The sequence below is a fragment of the Pelmatolapia mariae genome, linkage group LG6, assembly GCF_036321145.2.
Source record: "Pelmatolapia mariae isolate MD_Pm_ZW linkage group LG6, Pm_UMD_F_2, whole genome shotgun sequence".
In the NCBI taxonomy this organism is placed as follows: Eukaryota; Metazoa; Chordata; class Actinopteri; order Cichliformes; family Cichlidae; genus Pelmatolapia; species Pelmatolapia mariae.
The window spans coordinates 24748340-24772012 of record NC_086232.1 but is presented as its reverse complement, the minus strand read 5'-3'; the positions used below and the strand labels follow the sequence as shown (position 1 = coordinate 24772012).

At 40.4% G+C, this 23673-nt stretch overlaps 2 protein-coding genes across 3 annotated transcripts; one reads left to right on the top strand and one right to left on the bottom strand.

Annotated features, from left to right (window-relative positions):
• Positions 1-276: 276 nt before the first annotated feature.
• On the top strand, positions 277-15091 carry fam114a1 (family with sequence similarity 114 member A1). Its single transcript, XM_063475308.1, has 13 exons — positions 277-321; positions 1343-1672; positions 2187-2271; positions 3442-3674; positions 5127-5261; positions 5470-5622; positions 5706-5841; positions 7512-7597; positions 9465-9677; positions 9873-10012; positions 11527-11599; positions 12089-12142; positions 12790-15091. The coding sequence occupies exons 2-13, from the start codon at positions 1349-1351 to the stop codon at positions 12913-12915; spliced, it is 1758 nt and encodes a 585-aa protein (XP_063331378.1). The 5' UTR covers positions 277-321; positions 1343-1348; the 3' UTR covers positions 12916-15091.
• A 650-nt stretch (positions 15092-15741) lies between these two features.
• LOC134628591 (uncharacterized) lies at positions 15742-23355 on the bottom strand. 2 transcript variants are annotated; one of them, XM_063475306.1, is made up of 10 exons: positions 23025-23355; positions 22183-22479; positions 19998-20291; positions 19118-19228; positions 18782-18835; positions 17249-17284; positions 17130-17171; positions 17002-17034; positions 16863-16910; positions 15742-15880 (listed from the first exon to the last, which is right to left on the bottom strand). In XM_063475306.1, exons 1-10 carry the CDS (start codon positions 23110-23112, stop codon positions 15819-15821), a joined length of 1065 nt encoding a protein of 354 aa, XP_063331376.1. In that variant the 5' UTR covers positions 23113-23355; the 3' UTR covers positions 15742-15818. The 2 variants fall into 2 exon arrangements, with proteins under 2 accessions (XP_063331376.1, XP_063331377.1); XM_063475307.1 differs by having other exon boundaries at positions 17130-17168.
• Positions 23356-23673: the final 318 nt, after the last annotated feature.

Genomic DNA, 23673 nt, shown 5'->3' with positions numbered 1-23673 from the left:
TTCGCTGCTATTTTGACTGGCGTCATTTATTTTATGACTGGCCTAACTTATTCAGCGGTGGCATTCTGAAACAGAATGCTCTATTTAAACTGTGGAGTCGTTTTCTAATTATTGGAGGAAAAAAACACACACACACAGGTACAGTTTGTTTTTGTGTGGGCTGTAGTTTTTTGCCCGTCTGTGAAGTTGTGTTAGCTTAGCTCATCAGAGCCGCTCCCGAGGCAGAGAACTCTCTTGTCAGCTGTTACTCTTTGGCGCAGTCACAGACCACCGGCCTGCCGACGTGGCGGGGCGGAAGAGCCGCTGGCTGGCACGAAACGGGTGAGCTGCACTGTCACTTTCATAAAAACAAAACTGTCTCCCAGCTTTATAATTTTCCTTTGGCTATACAAACGAAGAACTGCAGCTCAACTTGAGATTAGTCTTTCATAAATTTGCTGCATCGCTTTGTTTTTGTGTGTTTGTGTGTGTTTAGGAAGTGAGAAACATCCATTCATGTTAGCGTTAAAGTAGAGCATAACAGTGCTCTTTGTTGCCTGTCTCTTATACAGCGTTGCCTATGTTGTCACGTTGTATTAATGCTATAAATCGTATTAAAAAGGCAGGGCAGTCTTTAATACATCCTTACTTAGGTGTTAGCATTAGGGAATTATTATTTGTCACGCTCTATATGAGTCAGAGGAAAATATGTTTATATAATTTTTGTCAAAAGCGCAAGATTATTGTTACTGCTCAAAATGCAAAATGAGAATTATGAGACCTTGGTTTCCAGTATCTGTTTAAAGCATTTTTTGTGTGGGTGAAAACATATTTTTCTATTTTGTGAAGTTTTATATATATTTTTTCATTATTATTTTTAACCACATCAGCTCTTCTGATTTAAAAAAAAAACAAAAAACAAAAACGTTCTGCACAAGGACCTTTTTCTGGCAGAAAACTCCTTTTATACATTTTAACAGTAATGAAATCACTGAGTGATAGTCATATGCATCTGAGTACAGCAACTGAACACAAGATGGCAACATCGGACATGAAATGACCAGCAGTACTGTCGCTTTAATTATAGCACATATAAAATTCTGTGTTGTCAAAATTCTTTCAGTTGAGTCCAGTTTTATTTAGTTGTTCACAACAACAATTCCCCTCACGGCACTTTCTACTGCAGCTTTAATGAAAAAAATCAAATTTAAAACCTCACTCACTTATTTACGACACTTGGCAATGGCGGGAAGGAAAAACTCTTTTTTAATAGGAAGCGACCAACAAATCTAGTAATAATAATTAAACGCTGTGTGAATGTGCCAGGATGAGCAGTTTCCACTAAAAATCCAACTTTTTGCAGATCACCATGTCTCAGACTGCCTCCTCTGACGCTGACCCCTCCACAGACCCCACCCCTCCACCTGTTCAGCCCCCCGACCCTGTCCCCAGCCTCGGTCAGGATGTACCAGCAGCCGGTACACCCCCTGCAGATCCACTGCAGCCTCTTTTCTCCCCTGAGAGTTTTGATCAGTCCAAAGAGCAGCCGACCACAGAGAACACCACCACCACCTGTGAGACATTAGAAGGTCAGGCTGACCAACCAGAGTCTCCTGCAGAGAGTCAGGTGACTGAATGTGACCAACCAGTGAGCCTTGAGCCAGACACAGAGGCTGCAGAGGAAGATGTGGAGGTTTGTTTCACAAGTTGAAGTTTGATTTATGTTTTCTTGACACAAAGCACTGAGAGCAAAATGTCTCATAGATACACTTGCACACAGTTTTAAAGAACTTCAAAGAAACAAGAATTTTGAATGTATTTAGGATTTTTATTCAGGAAATTGTATATACAGGCTCAAATATATACATACAATCACTAAAATCTTTAAATAAGTGACACTGAAGGTGTTACAATGTCTTTCAACTTGACAAGGCCAAAGCCTATTAACTTCTCGTTAGTTATTTTGATTCATGTAAACTGCTAGTTTCTCTGTTTTCATGATACATGCATTTCCTTAAAGCTAAGATCCAGCCTTTCTATGTATAATACAGCTTCATATTGACATTTTGAAATATGTAATAATAAACAAGCAATTATGAGATGTATTTAGAGATTTGTGATTGTCATTTGTTTTGTACTTTCTCACATATTATAGACTAAACAGTTAACAGTTTTATTCCTTTCCTACGATGGATATTTGTGCACAGACGTCACTCCTGGACAAAGAAAAAGGTTGGGGAGCTTGGAGTTCATGGGGAAAATCTCTTCTAACCACTGCCACCTCCACAGTGGGTATGTCCCAGGTTTTTCTCATCCAATTCTTGTCTTCACATTTACACCCATTTCACTCACCACCAGTCCCCCCCTGAGCTGGTTCTGCCAGAGGTTTCGTCCTGTTAAAGGGGAGTTTTTCCTTTCCACTGTCGCCAAAGTGCTTGCCCATAGGGAGTTGTCTGATTGTTTCTCTGTATTATTGTTGGGTCTTTATCTTACAATATTAAGTGCATTGAGGCCTTGTGATTTGGTGCTATATAAATAGAATAGAATTGAACTGAATTACATTTCACCCTGTGATTGGCCAGTTGTACATAACTGTGGCACAATCTGATATCCCCATGTTGGTGTTGTTCTTGCGTCACCATAATAATTTTGGTTCAGGTCAACATTGAAACTGACCTGTGATGTTGTGTGAGCATACAGTTAGCATTAACTGAGAAGGTAGCTAATGCTGTCAAAAGCTATTACTAGCAAACCAACATGAGTCAAATTTAGCTAACAAAAACCTAACTCCATAGTAAATTTATTATATTGTATAAATTAATAAAGAAAGCACTTGCAGTGCTTACTATTTATTCCAGGAGGGTGTTTTATAAAAACAGAGCTATTTTTTTTCTTTTTCCCCTCCATTGCGCAGCTGTGACATCACAGCAACATGACTGGTCAGTTGCAAAGTTGATCTTGGACCAACAATATTATGACGATGCACAAACACCAACACAGGAATGTCTAATACACCATAACTATGAAATGACCCCCCCACCCAAATCTGTACACGATTTGTGGTGCAACAATGTTTTCCAAGATGCACAATTTGAAAATACACACTGTCATCACATAAACACTTTAACAATATCTATATGTCTATTTGCTCATGTGTAGCGATTCAGAAATCGCTGGTACGGTATTTCTGCAGTAGCAGGGACCTGATAGCAAGGTGACAGTAACAGAGAAGCACAAAGTCCTTCCATAAGCAAGTGAAGAAACGTTTTTTCCCTTGTCTTACTTCTGCCATCATTCTTGCGGTTTCAAAATTGGCTCATAGATTTCAGCCAGGATTATTATAGGGCCATGTGTTTTTATATATGCAATGAGAAATGTCGCTGGCAAGCAGGAGAAATAGACCATCAATGTCTACTTCTCCTCATGTATGTGAGTCTTTAATTTGCTGCTTTCTGTGTGCAGGTCATAGCCTGACCTCAGTAAAGGTGAAGGCAGGAGAGGCGCTTCGTCTCCACAGAACCTCAGTTGGAGAGGAGGCACAGGAAGAGGAGGAGGGAGCAGAGGAGAAGAAAGAAAGAGGAGTTGAAAGCAGGGAGGTTGACCTGTCCAACTCCGGGGAGTCGTCTTCTCCTACTGCAGCCACAGCTTCTAGCAGGGGCGTTTTCTCTACAATCACACATGCCGTACAAAACACTGTGAGTGAATACACACTCACACACTCACACACACACACACAGAGACACACAAAAGGTATCCATCTGATGAAGTTTCCAAACCATGTCATGAAAGAGTGTTAGTGGCGATTAAATCATACATTTCACCAGGCAGTCATGTACTCAGATATGAAGAGTTGTCTCGTTTTCTTAGTGCCCATAATGCCGCCTCAACAGTTTGCTGCCATGTGGTCTTAGGGCGCTCTCTTTTGCACTTTGGTGTCCACAGCAGAGCTGTCTGTGTGATGGAGTTGTGCTTGTTTCTGATGATGTGCTGTACTGAATGTTTGGAGGTCGTTCAGTTTAGTCAGAAGATCCACAGCAGTCTCCTGAGACTTTTAGACTTAGTGAGAGTTTTTTATGGTCGCCCTCAGTCATTCTCCTTCCTCCTGGCAAAATTTTTAAATATTTAGATTTCAGGTTCTCTCTGTCTCTTCCAGGATAAGTTAGTGATCAGTATAATGCACTAGTGGTGTCACAGTTTTGCTCCTAACGTATAAGCATATAAAACTGCTGCTGAATTGCAAACATAATTGAAAAGCTTCCCTATTAACCCTGAATGCTACAGTATTAGCAGACAAGTAGATGCAAATAGAAGTAAGTACTCTGAAAGTGGGGCTTACTTAATCTACAAGATCAGGTTCATCCAAAATAAACTGTTTAATAAGATGTCTCAAAATATAAGTGAGATTTTAAAAAGAATGAACTCTACAGAGCTTAACCTATTTAATTAGTTAACCCTTTAACTAATTTAGCCTATAGAGTTACAGCAGACACAGCACAGCTCTATTATAGCCTCAGATTGGTGAGAGTGCTTGACTGTGATGACTTCAGACAGCGTCCACGCTGCAGAAGACAGTCCTTGATTTACTGATCCTCCTCTGGATGTTGCTGCCAGCTCCTCTCCTCTCCTTTCCTGCGGCATTCCTCAATCTGTGTTCGATGGCAAGCCAAGGTCGATAGAAAAGTCGAGCTCCTTCAGTGCTGTGACCGATTTATTTATTTGTGTTACGTATTAAGTACCTCCTAATTCACAGTTTTAGTAAGCTGAAATATTTCTCATTAACACATGCCTCTGCCTCTCGATTTCCTGCTGTGTGATGGAGCGCAGTTAAAGTTAAAGACATCATCTGTGCTTTGAAAATCAGACTGGAAGCAGTTGTGAGCTGTTATGGATTGTAAGCAATGATCTCTTGATTTTTGGCAGAAGGGTGCAGTTTTAAAATTATAATCCTACTTAAATATTATGCAAAAACATTCACTTTATTTTTTTCCCTCTTTGTTCCTGACTGAACTGACTGACATTTGAAGGGTTAATTTTGTTTTTTTATTGTTTTCTTTAACAGGCTTCTGTAGTTTGCTGAGACTTTTTGCTGAAATGCCTTTCCCCTCCCACCCTTCCTCGCTCTGCATCTGTCTCTCTGTGTCTCTCAGGGTAAGTCAGTGATCAGTGGAGGTTTGGATGCCTTGGAGTTCATTGGAAAGAAGACCATGACTGTTCTTGCAGAGAGTGACCCGGGTTTTAAAAAGACCAAAACTCTGATGCAGAAGACCGCATCACTTAGTCAGGCATGCAACTGACCATTTCATCTCATCTTGTCAGATAAGAAATGAATCTGAAACTGGTGTGTCGTGTGTGTGTGTGTGTGTGTGTGTGTGTGTGTGTGTGTGTGTGTGTGTGTGTGTGTGTGTGTGTGTGTGTGTGTGTACTTTGGTGAGGTGTAATTGCTTTAAATTGGTAGCTCTGTTTTTTCTGATTTTTTTTTTCTGTTTTCAGATGTTGAAGGAAGCCAAGGAGAAGGAGCGGGCCCGTCTGAGTAACCAGCCTATCAGTGCTCCCACAGCTCACTATGGTATTCTTTTTGATGACTACCAGGGCTTGTCACACCTGGAGGCCCTGGAGATTCTGTCCAATGAGAGTGAAGCAAAGGTAAGGCGCGAGTGTCAGGAATACAGAAAGCGCTTCAGAAACACTGCCCATTTCAAGCGGTTTACCTGCAGCTGTGATTTTAGGTTCAAGCCTTCCTCTCCTCCCTGACCGAAGAGGAGCAGGAGGAGGTGAAGAAGGAGCTGATTTACATCAAGGAGATTTTCATCAAGCAAGAGGAGGATGTGGAGACAGAAGGAGGAGGACAGACGAAGGATAACGGTGATCTTAGTTCCCAATTACACTGTTCTACCCCCTTATGTGAGTGACCCAGATCGACTGCTAGACCTGCTGCAGGTGGAGGTGGTCCCTTAGCGCTGACCCAGGATCAGGTGACCTTTGACAGACTTTGGGACACCTGATAATGTGGGATCAGAGGCACCTGGATGGGAAATGATAACCCAAACTGTTAAAAACAGGGTTTGGTGTTGAACACACTCATGACTGCGCTTATCTCTGATGCTGGCTGTGGGCAGCCTGCTGTTGTTCCTCAGGGAGCTTTAGCTCGCTTATTTTAGCTTTACTCTTTTCAAAGTTTGTGCAGTTGTGCAGAAAGTTAGTTTGTGCAGATTCAAAGAGTGCTTTTTAAAAGGGTGCTCCATCAGTTTCAGACACAAAGACTAATCCTGTGGTATTTGGTTGCTGTTTAAAGCCGTTTAAACAGCCTTCTCCAGCTTCAGCAACATTGCAGGGAAAAAGTGAGGCAACGACTTTTCCTTTGTTTCTTATGAGGCAACAAACTTATGAAAAATGGCCTGAGTACCCCTCCTTCTCCTGTTACTGATACAGGATGATCTTTTAGCATCTTATAACGAGATGAAAGACACTGCCTGGCTTCAGTGAAAACGTGACCAGATTAACTGCACTGTCATCCTTGAGTCAGGCTCTGTCAGCACACAAAAATATGTTATTTTCTTTGTTTATATGGAGGTCATCTAAACTCCACGAAAAAAAAATTAAGAAAATCTGGACCTTTTTCTCATAAACTAAAAAATAGCATTCCTTTGCTTGAACTCTCTTGTTCTGACCCAGTTCAGCCTCTAATAATATTGCATTGATATCATCACTGGTCACTGGTACAGGTAACCTAACCTGACAAGTAGGTCTACCTAGGGTTATGATCAGCTACCCTTTTGATCCCAAACGTCTTATTATCTGACCTTACATTTTTGTTTTATTCACTCTCTTACGACTCTGACAAGTCACATCAATCTGTGATATTATGTCGTAATTAGTGTTCAAGAATCCAAGTTTTCACTTAAACATCTGCTTCATGTCAAATAATCTTATATACTCTGCATCCTAGAACTTACCCAAATTATATTTCCTCTTCCTAAAAGCCCTGAAAACCTTAGATCCTTACGGGAATCAGCGATGACGGTGACTGTTCCTAATCTGCTAAAGAAGTAGAAAATGTTCTACCGGACTGAAACTGTGTCAGTGTGATGCCAAGTTTTGGTCTCGTCACATCTCACCACTTTACATTTTAAAAGGTTTGTGAGAGGCACCTTCAGGGGATGTCATGGAGGTGCACAGCTCCAAGCAGGCAGGTGCCCTTTTGCTCGGAGGGTTGAACATGATGCCTGATCCGGCGTTTGGTGTTCAGGGGCCACCGACACATTTGCAGACTCAAGAAAAGCCAACAGAAACAATCCATAAGATCCAGACGCCAAATCTGCATGTTTTACAATTCCAGCTGTTTATTTATACACAGAGTTTGAATTACGTTGGCATGACAACAAGAATATACGCTTCGTGATCTCAGCATGGAGTAAATCGACTGATTCCTGACATGTGGTGTAAATGCATGTAGCATCACACTTTAACACGTGCTTTGTGTATTTAAGTAAACTGACACGAGGTGGCGCATGCCTTTTGTGTATTTTTATCAGCCGCTGACGGCGAGGAGTTTGTGAGTGTTCTCACCGAGCTGCTCTTTGAACTTCATGTTGCCGCCACGCCGGACAAACTCAACAAGGTGACTCACTCACGCAGATGCCAGTAGTTTTCATCTATCTATCTATCTATCTATCTATCTATCTATCTATCTATCTATCTATCAATTTTAAATTAACTGCTTTTCTGTAAATTGTACAGTTTAATAATAAATACAATCTTTTATATTTTTTTATTGGCAACACCGGTTGTTAAGTTACTGACACTTACTACTTTACATCAGCACCACCAGTGGGTGAAGCGCCTTTTTGCCTTCTGGTAGATTGTCTGTAACGGGCCTTTAAATCACAGACTGTGTATAAAATACAGACCTTAGTTGTGAGCCTGAAAAGCGAAGCCAATGTTGAATTGCCTAAAACCTGTATTTCCTCTAATGTCCAGAAGGAGGCGGCTCCTCTGGTTTCAAAAAGAGGTCTGATTGTACAGAAGTCTAGAAGGTAGCCAGTATACTGTCTGTGCTTTGAATGTCATATCATTCTGCATTATATGGACAAAGGTATTGAGCCACATCATTTATGAATTCAGGTGTTTTCAGTCTCGTGGTCACAGGTGTATAAAGTCAAGCACTGAGCCATGCAGCCTGCCTTTACAAACATTTGTGAAAGAGTGGGTTGTTCTAAAGAGCTCACTGAAGTTGAAGGTGGCACTGCGATAGAGAAATGCCAGTGTTGCAACTCTGATTCAGCTGTTGCAACAAGTCAACTGTAAGTGGTATTACTGCAAAGCAGAAGCATTTAGGAATCACCGCAAGTCACGTAAAGTTACAGCACGGGATTGCCGAGTGCTGAGGCACATAGTGCTCTGCTGACTGAGTAACTGCAGGGTTTCGACATCAGCACAAAAACTGTGTGCCCGGTGCTTCATGACTCGAGTTTCTGTGGCTGAGAAGCAGCACGCAAGCAATACATCATCAATCTGGCTTTGGCGAGTGCCACATGAACACCACCCACCTACCGAATTGTGCCTGCTCTAAAGTTTGATGGAGATGAGTTGTTGTTTTTTTTCTGGGGTTGGCCTGGGCCCATTAGTTCCAATGAAAGGAACTCTTAATGCTTCATCATATCAAGAAATTGTTGCTAATTCTATGCTTCCAGCTTTGTGGGAACAGTTTGTGGATGGCACTTTCCTGCATCGGCATGATTCTGCTCCAGTGCACAAAGCTCCATAAAGGCATAGCTAGATGTGTTTGGTGTGGAAGAACTTCACCTTGCCTCCACACAGGCCTGACCTCAACCCCACTAAACACCTTTGAGATTGCAGTCTCTGACCTCACAAATGCTCTTCTGGATGAATGGGCAAAAATTCCATGAAATCTTGTAGAAAGCCTTCCCAGAAGACCGGAAGCTGTTATAGCTGCAAAAGGAGGGATCAACTCCATGTTAATGCCCGTGGATTTAGAATGGGATGTCATAAACGCTCCTGTAGGTGTAATGCACAGATAGTTTCCTTCACATAGTGATATGATTCTGATTTGGAAAGAAAATCTTTGATTTTTCTTCTATAAAGCTGTGTTATGAGTATTAGTTTATACCTCATTTTATTATGAAATTGTGTTGAAATCATGCATTTCAAATGCCATAGTGTAGTTTAGTACCAGGAATATTCTAACAACCACCAATCATTCTTCCTATTTGCTCTGAGAAAATGGTCCACAAAGCTACAAAAATACACATCTTTGCATCTACACTCAACATACTAACTCTGCATCCTGCTGCAAAGCTAATTTAAAAGTTATCAGCCCCTAAAGCCATCCTGCATAATCACATTCACATATATAAAAACCAATATTAGCATATATCCATGTATATGCATCTAATTAGCATACATCAGCATCAGGGTGGGAATGTGTCTTCATGCAGACCTGATGAGTGGTAATTATGCATCTCCAGGCTCGAATGAGGGCCCATGATTGGGTGAGTAAGGTGGAACAACCTGTCACTACAGAGACAGTTGGCAGGGAAACGCAGGACCAGCCAGGAGGAGAGGAGAACAAAAAGGAAGAGAAGAAGAAAGACGGAGAAGAGCTGGGGGAGAAGAAGGGCGAGGAGGAGGAGATGAAGGGAGGAGAAGAGGCAAAGGAGAGCGACCCCAGATCTGTAGAGGTGACGTCTCATCTGCACTGTTATGACTTCTGCTTTCAAGTTTAAATTCGGTCACCTTTTCTTCCTGCTGTCACTGCCTTATTTGATTTGAATCACTTATTGTGTGTGTGTGTGTGTGTGTGTGTGTGTGTGTGTGTGTGTGTGTGTGTGTGTGTGTGTGTGTGTGTGTGTGTGTGCTCACCTTCCTCTCATCAGGCCATTTACCTGTCATCGGTCAGCAGTCTGGCAGAAGTGACGGCTCGCAGCATCGAGCAGCTCCACAAGGTGGCGGAGCTCATCCTCCACGGCCAGGAGCAAGAGAAACCAGCCAGAGACCAGGCACACGTCCTCACCAGGTATGTGTGTGAATGTGTACTTGTATTACACACTTACATTGTGGGAACTTCCTTCTGTGGGTATCCCCTTGACAGGTTCAAGGTTATGGTACGGGTTAGGGTAAGCCTCCAGGAGATCAATATAAGCTGTTGTTATGGCTTTGCTAAGGGAAATAATGGAAATGTTTGGGATTTGGCATTTGTGATTGTTGAGGTTAGGTTCACAAGCAAGGAAGACTGAAACAGTCGCATACACTGCCTGGCCAAAAGACAAGTCACCACCTGGATTTAACTAGGCAAATACATAAGAGCTTATCATTTCTTAGACAACCGTGTCGGCTGTTACTGCGTTTCACTGAAATTATTGGCCTGTGTCAAGCAAAGAAAACAACTAAGGAGATTGTTGGAACTGCTAAAATTGGAATGAAATGATAAAAAATCAACAGTGGAACTGTTTTATTGTGCATGTAAGAGCCTTTCCACACACACAGTGCGAGAACAGCTCAAGTGATTGGGACTAAACAGCTGTGTAGCCTTAAGAAAGCCACTTATCAGTGAGGCTAATCAGGAAAAAGGCTTCAGTATGTTCGGGAGCATAAAGATTGGAGTAAATGAAAAAAGGGTCATGTGGTCTAATGAGTTCAGATTTACTCTGTTCCAGAGTGATGGGTGCATCAGGGCAAGAAGAGAGGCGGGTGAAGTGATGCATTCATCGTGTCAGGTTTCTGCTGTACAAGCCTGTGGGGGCAGTGTTATGATCTGGGATTGGTTCAGAAATTGAGGTCAGCTTACTACCTGAAAATACTGAATGACCAGGTTTTTCCTTTAGTAAATGTTTTCTTCCAATGTGGTTGGATTGGATTCATCAGGCTCAAATTGTAAAAGAGTGGTTCAGGGAGTTCAGGGAATAGGAGACGTCATTTTTACGTGGATTAGACGCAACAGACTCCAGACATTAACCCCACTGAAAATCTTTGGGATGTGCTGGAGATAACTTGCCGTAACAACCCAACACGCTCATCATCAACACAAGATCTTGGTCAAAAATGAACATAACTCTGGATGGAAATAAATGTTGCACAGTTCACATGTGCATAAGCTTATGAAAAACATGTGCTGTTATCAAAGCTAAAGTCGGTCCAGTTAGAGGGTCTGATTTTCCTTTTTTTCGGCCAATCGGTGTATAATGTGCTAGGGCAGATGCTGCAGCTTGGGGAACGCTTTGATAAGGATCTGTTGTACCAGGATCAGTTGGGTGAATCCCCCTGGTACCAAGGAGAGAGGAGGACAGAGAGAAAAGGGGATTGAGGGGCACTGAAATAAGAACACTTAGGTGTGTATGGCATTAGGTCTCCAATTAAAGAGCTAGCAAAAGCAATAGGTCTTGACTAAATGTGAAGAAATAATGCATTTGCACATGATGTGTGTCTGCATGTCTGTGTGTGTGTATCTGTGAGATAGAGAGAGGTCAAGGAAGAGATAGTATCACTACTCCAAGGAGTGATGCATGCTCAAATCCACTCTTCTTATTGCAGGTTGACATGTGCCATGTGTAAGGAGGTGGAGTGTTTGGCCAAGAAGTTCTCTGATACGCTGCTTGATGTTGGGGTAGGTGAGAGTGTGTGTGTATGTGTGTGAACATTAGGGATGATTGTGACTATTCCAATAATGTTTGCTATTGTCAAAAAGTATCCATTGGGGTTTAACTTTAGTTCAGTTGGGGACTATTTTAAGTTGTATGAATACACACGGGGTGCTCTAATGAGTATTTATGCCAACAGAGCAGTCTCTGTAGAGCTGACTCATAATAAATACAGTGGTCGTATTCATTGTAATAAAACATTTCACCCACTACAACAACGTGACTCACTGACAGCAGAGCTTTTTAGATGTAGCAGGAGATATATCAGACAGCTGATGTGTGAGTATTTGTTTGTTGGATCAAGTCACTGTTTCTTTTGTTTGTTTGGGGGGTTTTTTCATAGGCTCTGCTGACTGTAGTAAAATAATTTTTGATCTTTGTCTTTGTACTTGTGTTTTTCTGCTACTCCATCATCTTTTATTGATCTCACGAGTGTCGCTGCCTCTCTTTTTTAGGGCCAGAGGAAAGCAGAAGAGCTGAACCCACTGTTAGAGAGTGTGCTGCTAGAGGTGAGATTTTTTTTACTTTGAACATCGTGAATAAAAATAAAAATGGATAAAATTAATGATGTAGCAGTCTCATCATGACTGACAGATAAATGATCAGGATCATCATCACTAATGCAATGGGAACTGAGTTTTAAGAGGCACTCAGACGAGATCCACACAGCGTTTAAAGACTTTTTTTGCATTTTTCTTTACAAATTGCATCTCTAGAAACAAATCTTTCCTCATTTTTATTTTTATATCTCTGTGACAGCGATGCCAGGAGGCATTGTTTTCTTGTGAGCACAGCACCTGTTTAATGCCTCGAGGAATTTCTGGATGACCAGAAACATCCAGAGCTGTGCACACAAACTGTGCACATGTAGCATTGTTATATTCCATCCATCCCCATCATGGATTATTCTCACTACCAGTGTCTAGCTAGAGGATTTACAGCTGTTGGAGCAGAATAGCAAGAGAACAGTTTCTGTCCCCAAGCCATCAGTCTTTGAAACTCTCAATTATATACATATATGTATATATACATATATGTATATATACATATATGTATATATACATATACATATATGTATATGTATATGTATATGTATATATCTACTGATGATGACTATGACATGTGATGAAGATGATGGGTTGTTTCCTATCCACAGGGCTCCAACAGCACCAACTACATCCAGAATGCATTTCAGCTGCTGCTGCCCATCCTGCAGATCTCCCACATCCAGAGCCAACACTGCCGACCCGCCACAGAGGCCGCAGCACAGATTCAGCATTAACACTGCCTGTGCAACTGCCTGCCAGTGTGTCTATTGTTGTACAGTAAAGTATAGAGAATAGAGTTACCAGAACAAGTGCTTTAATCTACACTAAGTGCCAAATAGTAACAGAACACGGAGAATATCATCAGGAAGATACCAGTTTAACTGACACACGTAGTGGTAGCTCGCATACGCTTTGTTTGTGTGTTTGTGCCGCGTTGTGTCTCTGAATGTTACTTTGCCTGTTTTGCCGTTGATGTTTTGCTTTAAGAAACCAAAATGACGTCCACGCCTCAAAACCAAAAACCAGAATATTACTGATTGTACTGATCAAACTCTACATTATTGTATATTGAGCTTTCTTTGCACAATGGAAAAAAACATTGATTAACACTAGTAGAGTGTCTGTTGTGTTGACTGTTTAATTGCAGGTTAAGATAAAATACCAGCGTCACTGATTATATATAGTAATATCATACTTATTTTGTTTTCTGTGTTAAATTATATGAAACAACACTACCTTATATTTTATTTCCATCTTTTGTTGTGAACATTACTAATGTGATGTCGGTTAATTAATTTCTATTTACGTCTTGTTGTTGGACTGAATTAGATGAGCGATACCACTCTCTACACTAAAAGTGAAACCACAGCCTTTTGAAGGGAATCGGCTAGTTTGGCTGCACCAAAACCAAACAGCGTGAAATACAGCAGCGAAATAACAATAAAACATTTAATTACCCCAGTAAAACAAAAACTGTCTGTTTTGGGGGGTTTTATTAATTCAAACCTGCAATAACTGATTTTAGAGACATTTTTTGTGGAAGCAAATAGTGAACACTTGTGTTATGTATCACCTTTTAAACACTATCATTCTCTCTTTAAACTCTGATTTTGGCTTTTGCTAAATCCTAAAGGGGACATCGAGCTCTTTAGCCGGAATTACTCCATCATGTGCGTCTGTTTGTTGCTAAACAATGAGCTAACTCGTTGTTCACTCACTTTAAAGGTTATTGAAACACGATAGGTAGATGTGGATTGTATAACTCGCACACAGCTATCTTTGCTGAAACTGAGTGTAACTTCTGATTCTTTGGTTATAAATATGCATTAAAACTGCCTCACTCTGCAAAACTGTTGGTATAAGGGTCAATTTATCTCAAATCATTGTGGGCCATCTGCTCGACCAGCTCCAGTCTGAATACAAATTTAAAGATACAACATTGTGCGATATTAATTTGTATGTACAAGAAAAAATCAGTATTTGTTGCATTTTTGTATATTTCAAAATTAAACATCATTATTAGACTCATCCAGTGGGTCTTGAAAATAGCAAATATGCATATACTTTACAAGATCATTTTCTCAGTTATAATAAGACTTACACCTGGAAGCTCCTGAAATTTGTTCTTTCAGATTAAATAATGAGCTGATGTCTCTGGTGTGCAACTTGTTGTGTTTGCTCAATCCAGCACAAAAGTTGAATAAAAATTGCAGTTTCTTTATTTTTCTGACCAAGAATTTGATGTTAAAAAGTATTCCACATGCATTTTCAACTATATGCATTCAGAAATTTGTCACTAATTGTCTTGTGAAGTTTTTTTTTATTGTGGCCTTAATTTTAACCACCCAGACATTTTTAAGCATTGTTTCCAAATTACAGACCCTGATTCTATCTTATGGAGAAAGAAAGATCAGAGAAAATTTTAGGCTTTTATCTTGAATATTTTTTGAGATATTCATGTTCAAACATTGCCTCAGAAAAGAAAAACAAAACATGTCCAAAAAAGTATTTGATACATGAGGCTGAAACTTCACAGCTAGATTATAGTCATCCAAGTTTTAAACCATTAGATTTTCAAGCAATACACAGGTGGTTGAGCAGAAAATGATCTAAAAATGTGATGAGCGATATGAGATGGAATGACCCATAAGTTAAAATATTTTTCATGTCTCTTGATAGGTGGAAATTGTTACTCCATAAAAGTAAAAGAGTAGCGATTGGGTTTAATAATTCTGAAAATGTGCTGCAAATACAGATGTTTTCCAGATGGTTGAGTACGACTGACTGCAAAAAGAGCAGATTCACAGTAAGACGTGAGCCTTGCAGGTGCTGCTATCTGGAGTTTGTTACTTCCTGGCAGAGCAAGCCTGGCTCCTTTAATGTTTTTATGGTGAAATAAAACCAGGTGGTTACTCGCGTTCGACCTGCTGTACACTTTGTGTGATTCCACTTTAAACACCCCAAAGACAGCCTTACATGCACACATAGGTTACATGTTTTTACTCCAGAACAAAGCCTTCGATCGTGCGTTCCAACATTCAAAAATGTATACCACGTCGGTTTCATCTCACACATCACCGCAGAGATGTGTCAGATGTGTTGTATCTCAACTATGCTCTACATTTTTCTCCTCCTTCTGAACCGCCGCCTCTACAGAGTTTGAGATGAATTACTTTATAGCGTTTAGCCCACAGTTACCTCGATCTCTGAAGGATAAATATTTCTCTCCCTCTGCTTCTTCTTCAGTTTTAGAGATACATGGATGCTGGCAAGGAAAGCTATTAAGCAAACAAGATATTAGTCAGTGCTGTCAAAATGTTTTGGCTCCTTTCAGCTATAACCAGACGGGGTAAGGCTGTTTATCAGCCATGCATCTGACTCAGAATACAAAATAATTTAGTTCTTTCAGGGTGAAAAATGTTCGAAGGCCAATCCATTTATTTAACTTTTGATAGTTTAATAATGTGTAGAGACTGTCCTCTAATAAAGTGCTAACATAGACAAAGCTTCAGAGATGACATGCTGAAAATAAGTTCACAAGCACATGTAGGTGGTTCAGATATCTTTATTTTCACCATTAGTAATGCTGGTAAATGAGGCGGCTGTTTTCCTCCAGCTTCCTCCGGCTGCTCGCCTGTCATCGAGCAGGCTCATCTTTGATGGAGCTGACGGAGGGATGGCTGCGATGATGCAGAAAACCTAAAGACAACAGAAAAAAGGCACCAAGCGCACTGTTAGATGACATTTTAAAAGGGTTCTGATGTGTTGATACTCTGTAGTAATTGTCTACTGAGGTGAACTTTTACACTTTAACCATGACGATTAACTCCACCTGGAAGATTACGTTTTTGGAAGTGTGCATGCCATTCTCTCTGTAAACACCATAACTCAAAAAGTTTTGAATGAATTCCGATAAAACTTTACGGTTTTTTTTTTTTTTTTTTATTGTAGAATGGAGTCGTGTTAACAATCCATTCAAAATTTGGCTCACATCAACCACAATCCTCAATGTCAAATTAATGATTTATTGGCCCAAAATTACCAAAAAGCCTTATAACTTAGAAACTATGATTCTTATAAGTGTCGTGTGTATTATAAGGTCAAACATCATAAAATGTCTTTTAACTTTACGACTGCCTTTGTTTGTATTGGCAACATTTAGGAATTGATACTGGTGTATGTGTATTCTAAATATCACATTATAATTTACATCCAAATATCAAGTCACATTTAACCTCTGACCTCATGTTTACGCTTTACATAAAGAGAACAGCCTAATACAGCAAACAATTCAGTGATAATTAGCTACACATTGGTATACTTTTTATATTTATGCATTAAGTCCATCATATTTAAAGCTACACTTTGGAGTTTTTGAGCTCTCGTAGCACCATTCGCAGATTACCACACACGTATGAAAATGAAGGGCGATGTGGTTCCCAACTATGCAGCAGTTTCAAATAACGTATCCAGTAATACGCCGGTAAGGACAGGACTAAAGGCATAGCATCTAAAAACTAAACTGCATATAATTAATCAAACTTTGGTTGCATGAAGAGACGCCAAGTTAAGTCTTGAATGCATGCAAGAGTATCTGAAAGTCATCAACCAGCTGTTGGTGGTCATAACCACCAACAGCTTTCTCTTTGAACCTGTACAATTGTTCCAGTAAAGACTTTACCAGTATAACAGTGGTCAGCATTTCCATCCATCAACGTTGATACGTCATCTGAAAAGTATACGTGAGGACAATCAGAACGTGTGTTTGTGATCTGACTCATTTTTCTAAAAGGTGCATGTGTGTGTGTGTGTGTTCCTACGTTGACTGTCAACTTCTTTAATTGGTGAGAGTCCTATCCATTTTGGGAAAAAAAGAAAAAGATTAACGTGGTGAAAGCAGTGAAACAACAGATCCATTAAATGATGTTGACTGATGAAAAGGACTGACCTGACCAGGTATGAAACCCGTATGAGTGGAGGTTTGTCCCTGCTGGACCAAAAAGAATTTGTTAGAATCTCCAAACCTGTTAACGCAGATGTAAATACATTTTCTTTGTAGCAGTTTACCTTCAGGAGGGCTGACTTCTGTTTCTTTGGCACCGTCTACATAAAAGAGTAGCATAAGCATGTTGTAACTCATTTCATACAAAAGTACACGCTCATCTTCTGGAATACATTTTAGTTTACTTAGTATATTATTAATATATTATACTTCAGAGACAATACAGACTATTCACAGACCAGGATTTCTAAAAGTGACCATGTACTGAGCCAGCATATAAATGAAAACATAGAATAAATACACATTTAGTGTTTCTAATGTGTTTGTTCAGAGATCTAACACACTGGTTTTTGGTTGATAGTTCTCATTTTGTTCTGGCTTATCATTTTCTTAACCATTACAGTGAGAGGTGGCATTTCTTGACACCAGATGTATTTGTTAACATTGAATGGCTCAGTCTTATGTTTATACACCATTTAATCATTAGTTATTAATAATCTCTGTCTCTTTTCCGTAGCAGTTTCCTGTCCTCACCCCTAACTAACTGTCGAAGACGACTGTCCCTCCCTGATACTTGGACTGGTAGAAGTTTCTTCCTGTTAAAAGGTAGTTTTCTTTTTCTTTTCCTTCCCACTGTCACCAAGCGCTTGCTCATAGAGGGCAGTCTGATTGTTGGGATTTTCTCTGTATTGAAACTGACTGTTGTTGTCATTTAGCATAATATAAATAAAACCAAATTGAGTTTGATGAATAGATTATGCTCCCTTGGTTTGGTTCTGCCTCTATATTTGATGTTATGTTATATATTGTGGGTGAATGAACTGTATGGTAGTGTATTCTGTCCTTGAGGGCTGCTTGAAATGTCACAGAGGGCTGTGTATTGGTACATGTGCACTTAGAAAATACTAGTGGGGGTTGTAATTTCAGGCTTCCTGTGTTCCCTTGAGTCTGCCTCCTCTTAGTGTTCATGCCTCAATGTTAGACACTCATTTCTTTGTCATTTCCTTTTTGGGTGTGGAAGTCAGTTTTTCATGAGTCTTGCTTCAGTTTGACTCTGATCTTGTCCCTCATTGGCTTCACCTTTGCTTAATTGTCATAGAAGGTTTTGTACAATATGACAAAACCAATCACTTCAGGATTTCTCATAATAATAATTGTTTTTTAAGTTCTCTGCACTGTGGTTGAAACTAGTCTAAAGCAGTGGCTCTGATAGCAATATGCGGTCAGGAGTTTGTGAAACAGGAGAAAAAGCTTGTCTTTCACCATAGAAGCAGGAAGTCTCATGTCGCAGTGCTAAACATGACTTTTTGCACTTTTGCTTTGCACATTGTCAGTTACCTTTGGACAGACCACTGCTGCTGAACATGCTACATTTAAACATTTGTCTTGTGTTATAATTATAGTTTGCTTTTTATCTTTATGTGTAAATGGTTGTTTTTTTTCTTATGTGCACCTCAGTTTGCACACTCAGTCTTGCCCTTCAGCAAAAGGTGAAGTTTAAAGTTGGATATTTTTAAGCACTCACAATATTGAAATCCAGTGAAGTACAAACGTATCTAGTGTACAGTAACTTCAGAATACACATTTTGCTGGCTTACCATTTAATTGCTGAGTAATTAAGTTGAAGCCATCAGGGTGCACCTTCGGCTTCCCTGGCAGAAGAAAAAACATTTTCACTGATCAAAAGATCAAAATCTTAGGACGCCTGTTTCCACCACTGAAAAACAAAGCTAAACTTTTTTTTCATTCATAAGTCCAAACTTTCAACTCACTAATGCAAACTTCTGAGAAAATATCTCAAAGTTTTTCATTTTTAATTAGAAATTTAAAATAGTAACTCAAAATTTTGACTCATGGATGTAATGTTTGTTTCTTTAGTTGTGGCATCATAAAATGAGTGATTTCTTTTGTTTGATTGTTTTTTTGTCTCTTACTGCACAAACGCCTTTTCTTGTAGATTTGTCCGATCACACTCGTTACTATACTCAGCAACACCAAACACAGCAGAGCCAGCCAGACCACTCTGAGCGCACACTGCCACTCATCTGGAAAACAGAGGAACATTTTGGACAGAGCAGAGTCTGAAACAATTATGTATTATTTTCATTACTGACCTCTTTACCTAAAGAAAAAAAATCCATCCCAGTCATTCCAGCACTAAAATTCATGCCATGTGAAAATAAAATACATGAAAATGTAGAGTGGATGAAGGAAGAAAAGAAGGAAGGATAAGAAGGCAAGAGACCGGTAAGGAAGGAGGACTGGAAAGAGATAAAAGACATAGAAGAGGCAATATAAATAATAAGAGGAAGTGAACAAACAAGAACAAAGAAAGGGAAAAGCATAAATGGAAAGGTCTGGTGGAGGTGCTGCAGAAAAATTGTGAAGGAAATGGATATCCAGCTTTCATTATGCACTTTGGAAAATATTACTTAATCAATGTTTTAAGCATGAGGGACTTTTGGAGAGCAGAGCAGAAAGAAAGAAAGCCAAAATCAATACAGGCTTAGAGATACAGTAAATTAAGATGTACTGTAGTCTTGGAAAGTATGACTGATCATGTAGTACAGAGGAAGAGGGAGAAACAAAAACACCAAGTCAGGAGAAGAACTGAAGGAAATTTGTTCTATTGAAAAGAATGACTCCATTGTGGACTGAGAGAGTGGGCAGCTTGGAATGAAATGAAAACTGATTGGCCAATTTCCTTGTCTCCTATTGTCTCCTCTTTCCTCTTATCTCCTTTCCATCTTACAGTGAAGCCACGCTGGCCGCGTGGGGATCAAAGAAGCCCAGCTCCATCCGCCTGACACCAACCTTTCTGTGTCCGTTTCCATGGCAGCTTTTCCTTTGCTGTTGAATTCCAAACCGTTTGATTGGCGAACCAAAGGAGACAGCGGCTTTGATTGGCCGATTCAGAGTTGGGCAGGAGAGGGAGACAGCAGTAGAATGCCTTCCTCTGTCCTTCATCACCACCCTTCTCTCCCTCCTCCTCCTCAGGTGGGTAGAGGTGTAAGGAACTGTGATTGCTGCGGCCGTACAAGGTGAGATTCAGGGTCTCTGCGTTGGGCAGGTGAAGCTCGGCTGACACCTCCAGATGTGACTCGTAAGCTGTGGGTGAATAAATAGCATGAATGTATTGATTGGGGCGTAAAAGGCTTATATTGTCTGCTGAAGAAGGCATCGCAGCGCAAGCAGCTCTTTGAGGCGTTAATCGTGCACAGTTGTGCTCAGAGTTAAATAACACCAGTCTGCGAACATGCTCACAGTGACGCTCACGTTAATATGCTCATATTTTAAAGCTTAATTAGATTCTTTAATTAGTGGAAGGCGATCAGTTCTCTCTGGAAGCGTTGCCCCTCTGATGGTCTGCTGAACAACAGAAACACAAGATGAACTATGGCAAACTTCGTGACAGCTGTGCAGAGAGGTACCTTGTTTTAAAACGTACCCTTTTAAATCATATCATACACTTACATTTATAAAAGATTCAGAGAGTGAGAGGTGACTGAAGCTGCTAATTTCAGTTAGTCAGCTGGATCGGGCAATGTTCTGAGCATAGAGATTGCTGTGTGTATCACTGTACTGAAAGACTGTCAGCCAAACTGGCAATGCCTCTAATACTAATAAAAACTTATAATGGATACAAAAAGCAGTCCTCTACAGTTTTCATGAAGTTTTAGAGACCAAAAGCCTTTTCCTGTACAAGGCTATAAAAAAGTTTATTTTACATGGGAATCTGTAGCAGCTGACTTGCTTGTAAATCCACCCTCAAGTGGCTGTTCAAGGAATTGCAGTTTTAAGACCTGGGATGCACCTTTCCACTACTAAGCTACTAAACACTAGCTGAAAAAACAGTACAACCTCTCACCCAAATATTGCTAAAGGTGCGAATCTCACAACTAACAGGTAGATGCAAATACAAAAATATACACCAGACCAAACCAGAGGTATATTTCAGATTTTACAAGCTTCAGTTAGCATGTTAAATGCACTGAGAAATAGACTGAACAAATATGGCTTGCTTGGAAGAGTCCCGGGACAAACCCTCTTCTCTTTAAGAAACATGCAGCTTGGCTTTAGTTTGCAAAAATGCATCTGATCATGACTTCAGGAACAGTGACAGACGAGACCATAGTTAGGCCATAATGTATATCAGCATATCACCTCATAACAGCTATGAAGCACGGTGGTGGAGAGGTGATGACTTGGGCTTCTTTTGCAGCCACAGGACCGACACATTTTTCACTCAGTAAGTCAACACTGAACTCCTCTGCACACCAAAGTTTTCTAGAGTGAAATGTGAGGCCATCTGCCTAACGGCTAAAGCTTGGTTCAGACTGCAACAGGATAATGAACTGAAGCACGGCTTCAAATCCACCACAGAATGACTGCAAAACAAAAGGGTTAAGCTGTTGCAATCAAAGTCCAAACCTGAACATGATTTGTTCTTGTGGCAAGACCTTTAGAGAAATGTACATAAATTAATGCTCGTAAGCCTCAATGAACTTAAATGGCATTGTAAAGTGTGTCCAGTGTGAGCGATTGATGAAGTCATACAGAAAACAACTGCTTCAAGTTATTGCCGCTAAACTACTGAATCATGGGGTCTACTTACTTTTTCACAGGGCTGCATAGAGTCCTCACTGTGACAGTAACCATAAAATGTCACTTTTAATGGAAACAATTAATTAGTTGTTAATTAGCTTAAACTTTTCAAATGTGATAGATCCTAGACTAGAGTCATTATGATTCACCCTGGAAGTCTTAAGAGCGTACACAGAGTACGCTAAGAGTCTAACTGAAGCATGCCCTGGACCACTTTTTCAAGCAGACCAGGGCACAGTTTACTTAACCCGCACTCAGACGTGGCACTCAATAATCACACTAGCCAAACAAACTAGACAGTATGGGTCAGATGCACTCAGCGGTGTGGACTTCAGGCAGTAGCAAGCTTTTCTAAACAGAAAGCAGATGTTGTTGAGTCTCTAGATGTGAATACCTGAAGTTGAGATATTTCTGTGTACTTCTGCCATTTCCATGTCTGTCTCACACATGAACCACCTCACTTTTGGATCATCTCTGCCTCGCCTGACGTCTGAAGCCGAATCTGTTGTATTGCTTTGATCTTCTCGTGTGCACGCTTGCTCCCATTTTTCCTGATCTGGAGTCTGAGATGGGTCACACATATGGCCTCTCTTAGCGTCATCATTTCCAGCCTTTGCATTTTCCCCCTCCTTCACCTGATTTCCTTGTTCGCAGGGTCGGTAGGGAAGGCAGAAGAAGTTCACTTTTGTTACTGCAAGGATAAAGAGAATGAACACGGCAAAATTCAGACTGATTTCTCAGCAGAAGCAAGCATAAAGAGGAAAAGCAGCAAAGAACGAGCTGTCAAGCTATAAATCATAGCAAGATCTCGAAATGGAAGCTGTTGCCTCCAGTTTGTATCTGACAGAAAGAGACAGACGAGGAAAGACACAGATGGAGAGACAAAAAAGAAAAACCACTGAAGGCAAAAAACGGCAGGAGCACAAGGGTAAACCGAGATGCTCTCATAAAGAAACGTGTTTTCAAGGCAACACAATACGGAAACCTTTTCAAAAGGGCTGTCAGTCAGAGTTGTATGGAGCTATATTTGGGTCTGATTTATAATCTTAGACCGACACAGAGAGGTCTTTTCACAGACAGTGTGTGTAAAGAGGAAGCAAATCAAGCGAACATTGTCTAAAGCTTTACTTTGATGCAAAGTTTGAACAAAAGCTGGATAACATTCTAACATTTACACAATACACACACACACACAGAATGAATTAATGTGGATCTGAAGCTGTCTGGGTGACCAACCTTGGTAAAATGTGAAAAATTCCGGGAGGCAGATGATGAAGGCAAGAATCACGAGGAGAAGAAGTTTAGTAAGTGCTGCTCTTGCCATGGTTGTACCATAAGCTCACACACACACACACGCTCAGGCACAGGCACTTGTTCACACTGGCATAGGCATGACTCGTGGCTCGTTGTGTCTTCTTCCCTCTCAAGTTTTCAGCAAACACATCCATTCACACTCGTGCTGCTGCCCATCAGAGAAGCCGTCAGTGGACTTTAAGATGTTCTCACGATAGAGTTCATAATTTAAGAAGAGGCTGGCCGCAACATTACAAAACACGTACACAGCGAGAAGCAACTTCCCTTCCTTTTACACTTCCTGTCATTTTCTGAGAAAGCAAGAAAGAGAGAGAAATGGAGCGCTGCACAGACAACAAAGAGTTTCAGTCAACAAAATGTAAGTACAAAGTGTGTTTCTGTTTGACTGTGGATGTGTGTGTGTGCGTGACCACTCATCCTCTCGTGAAAAAAGAGACAAACTTTATCGGACTATTTATGAATTCAGGTCCTGTGTAAACAGCAGGTTACAGACATATGATTATGTGTTGGATGTGTAGTCTCTTTGTAGAGGGAGAACTGTGTTTTACAAATGTTAAAAACAGAGTGAAAA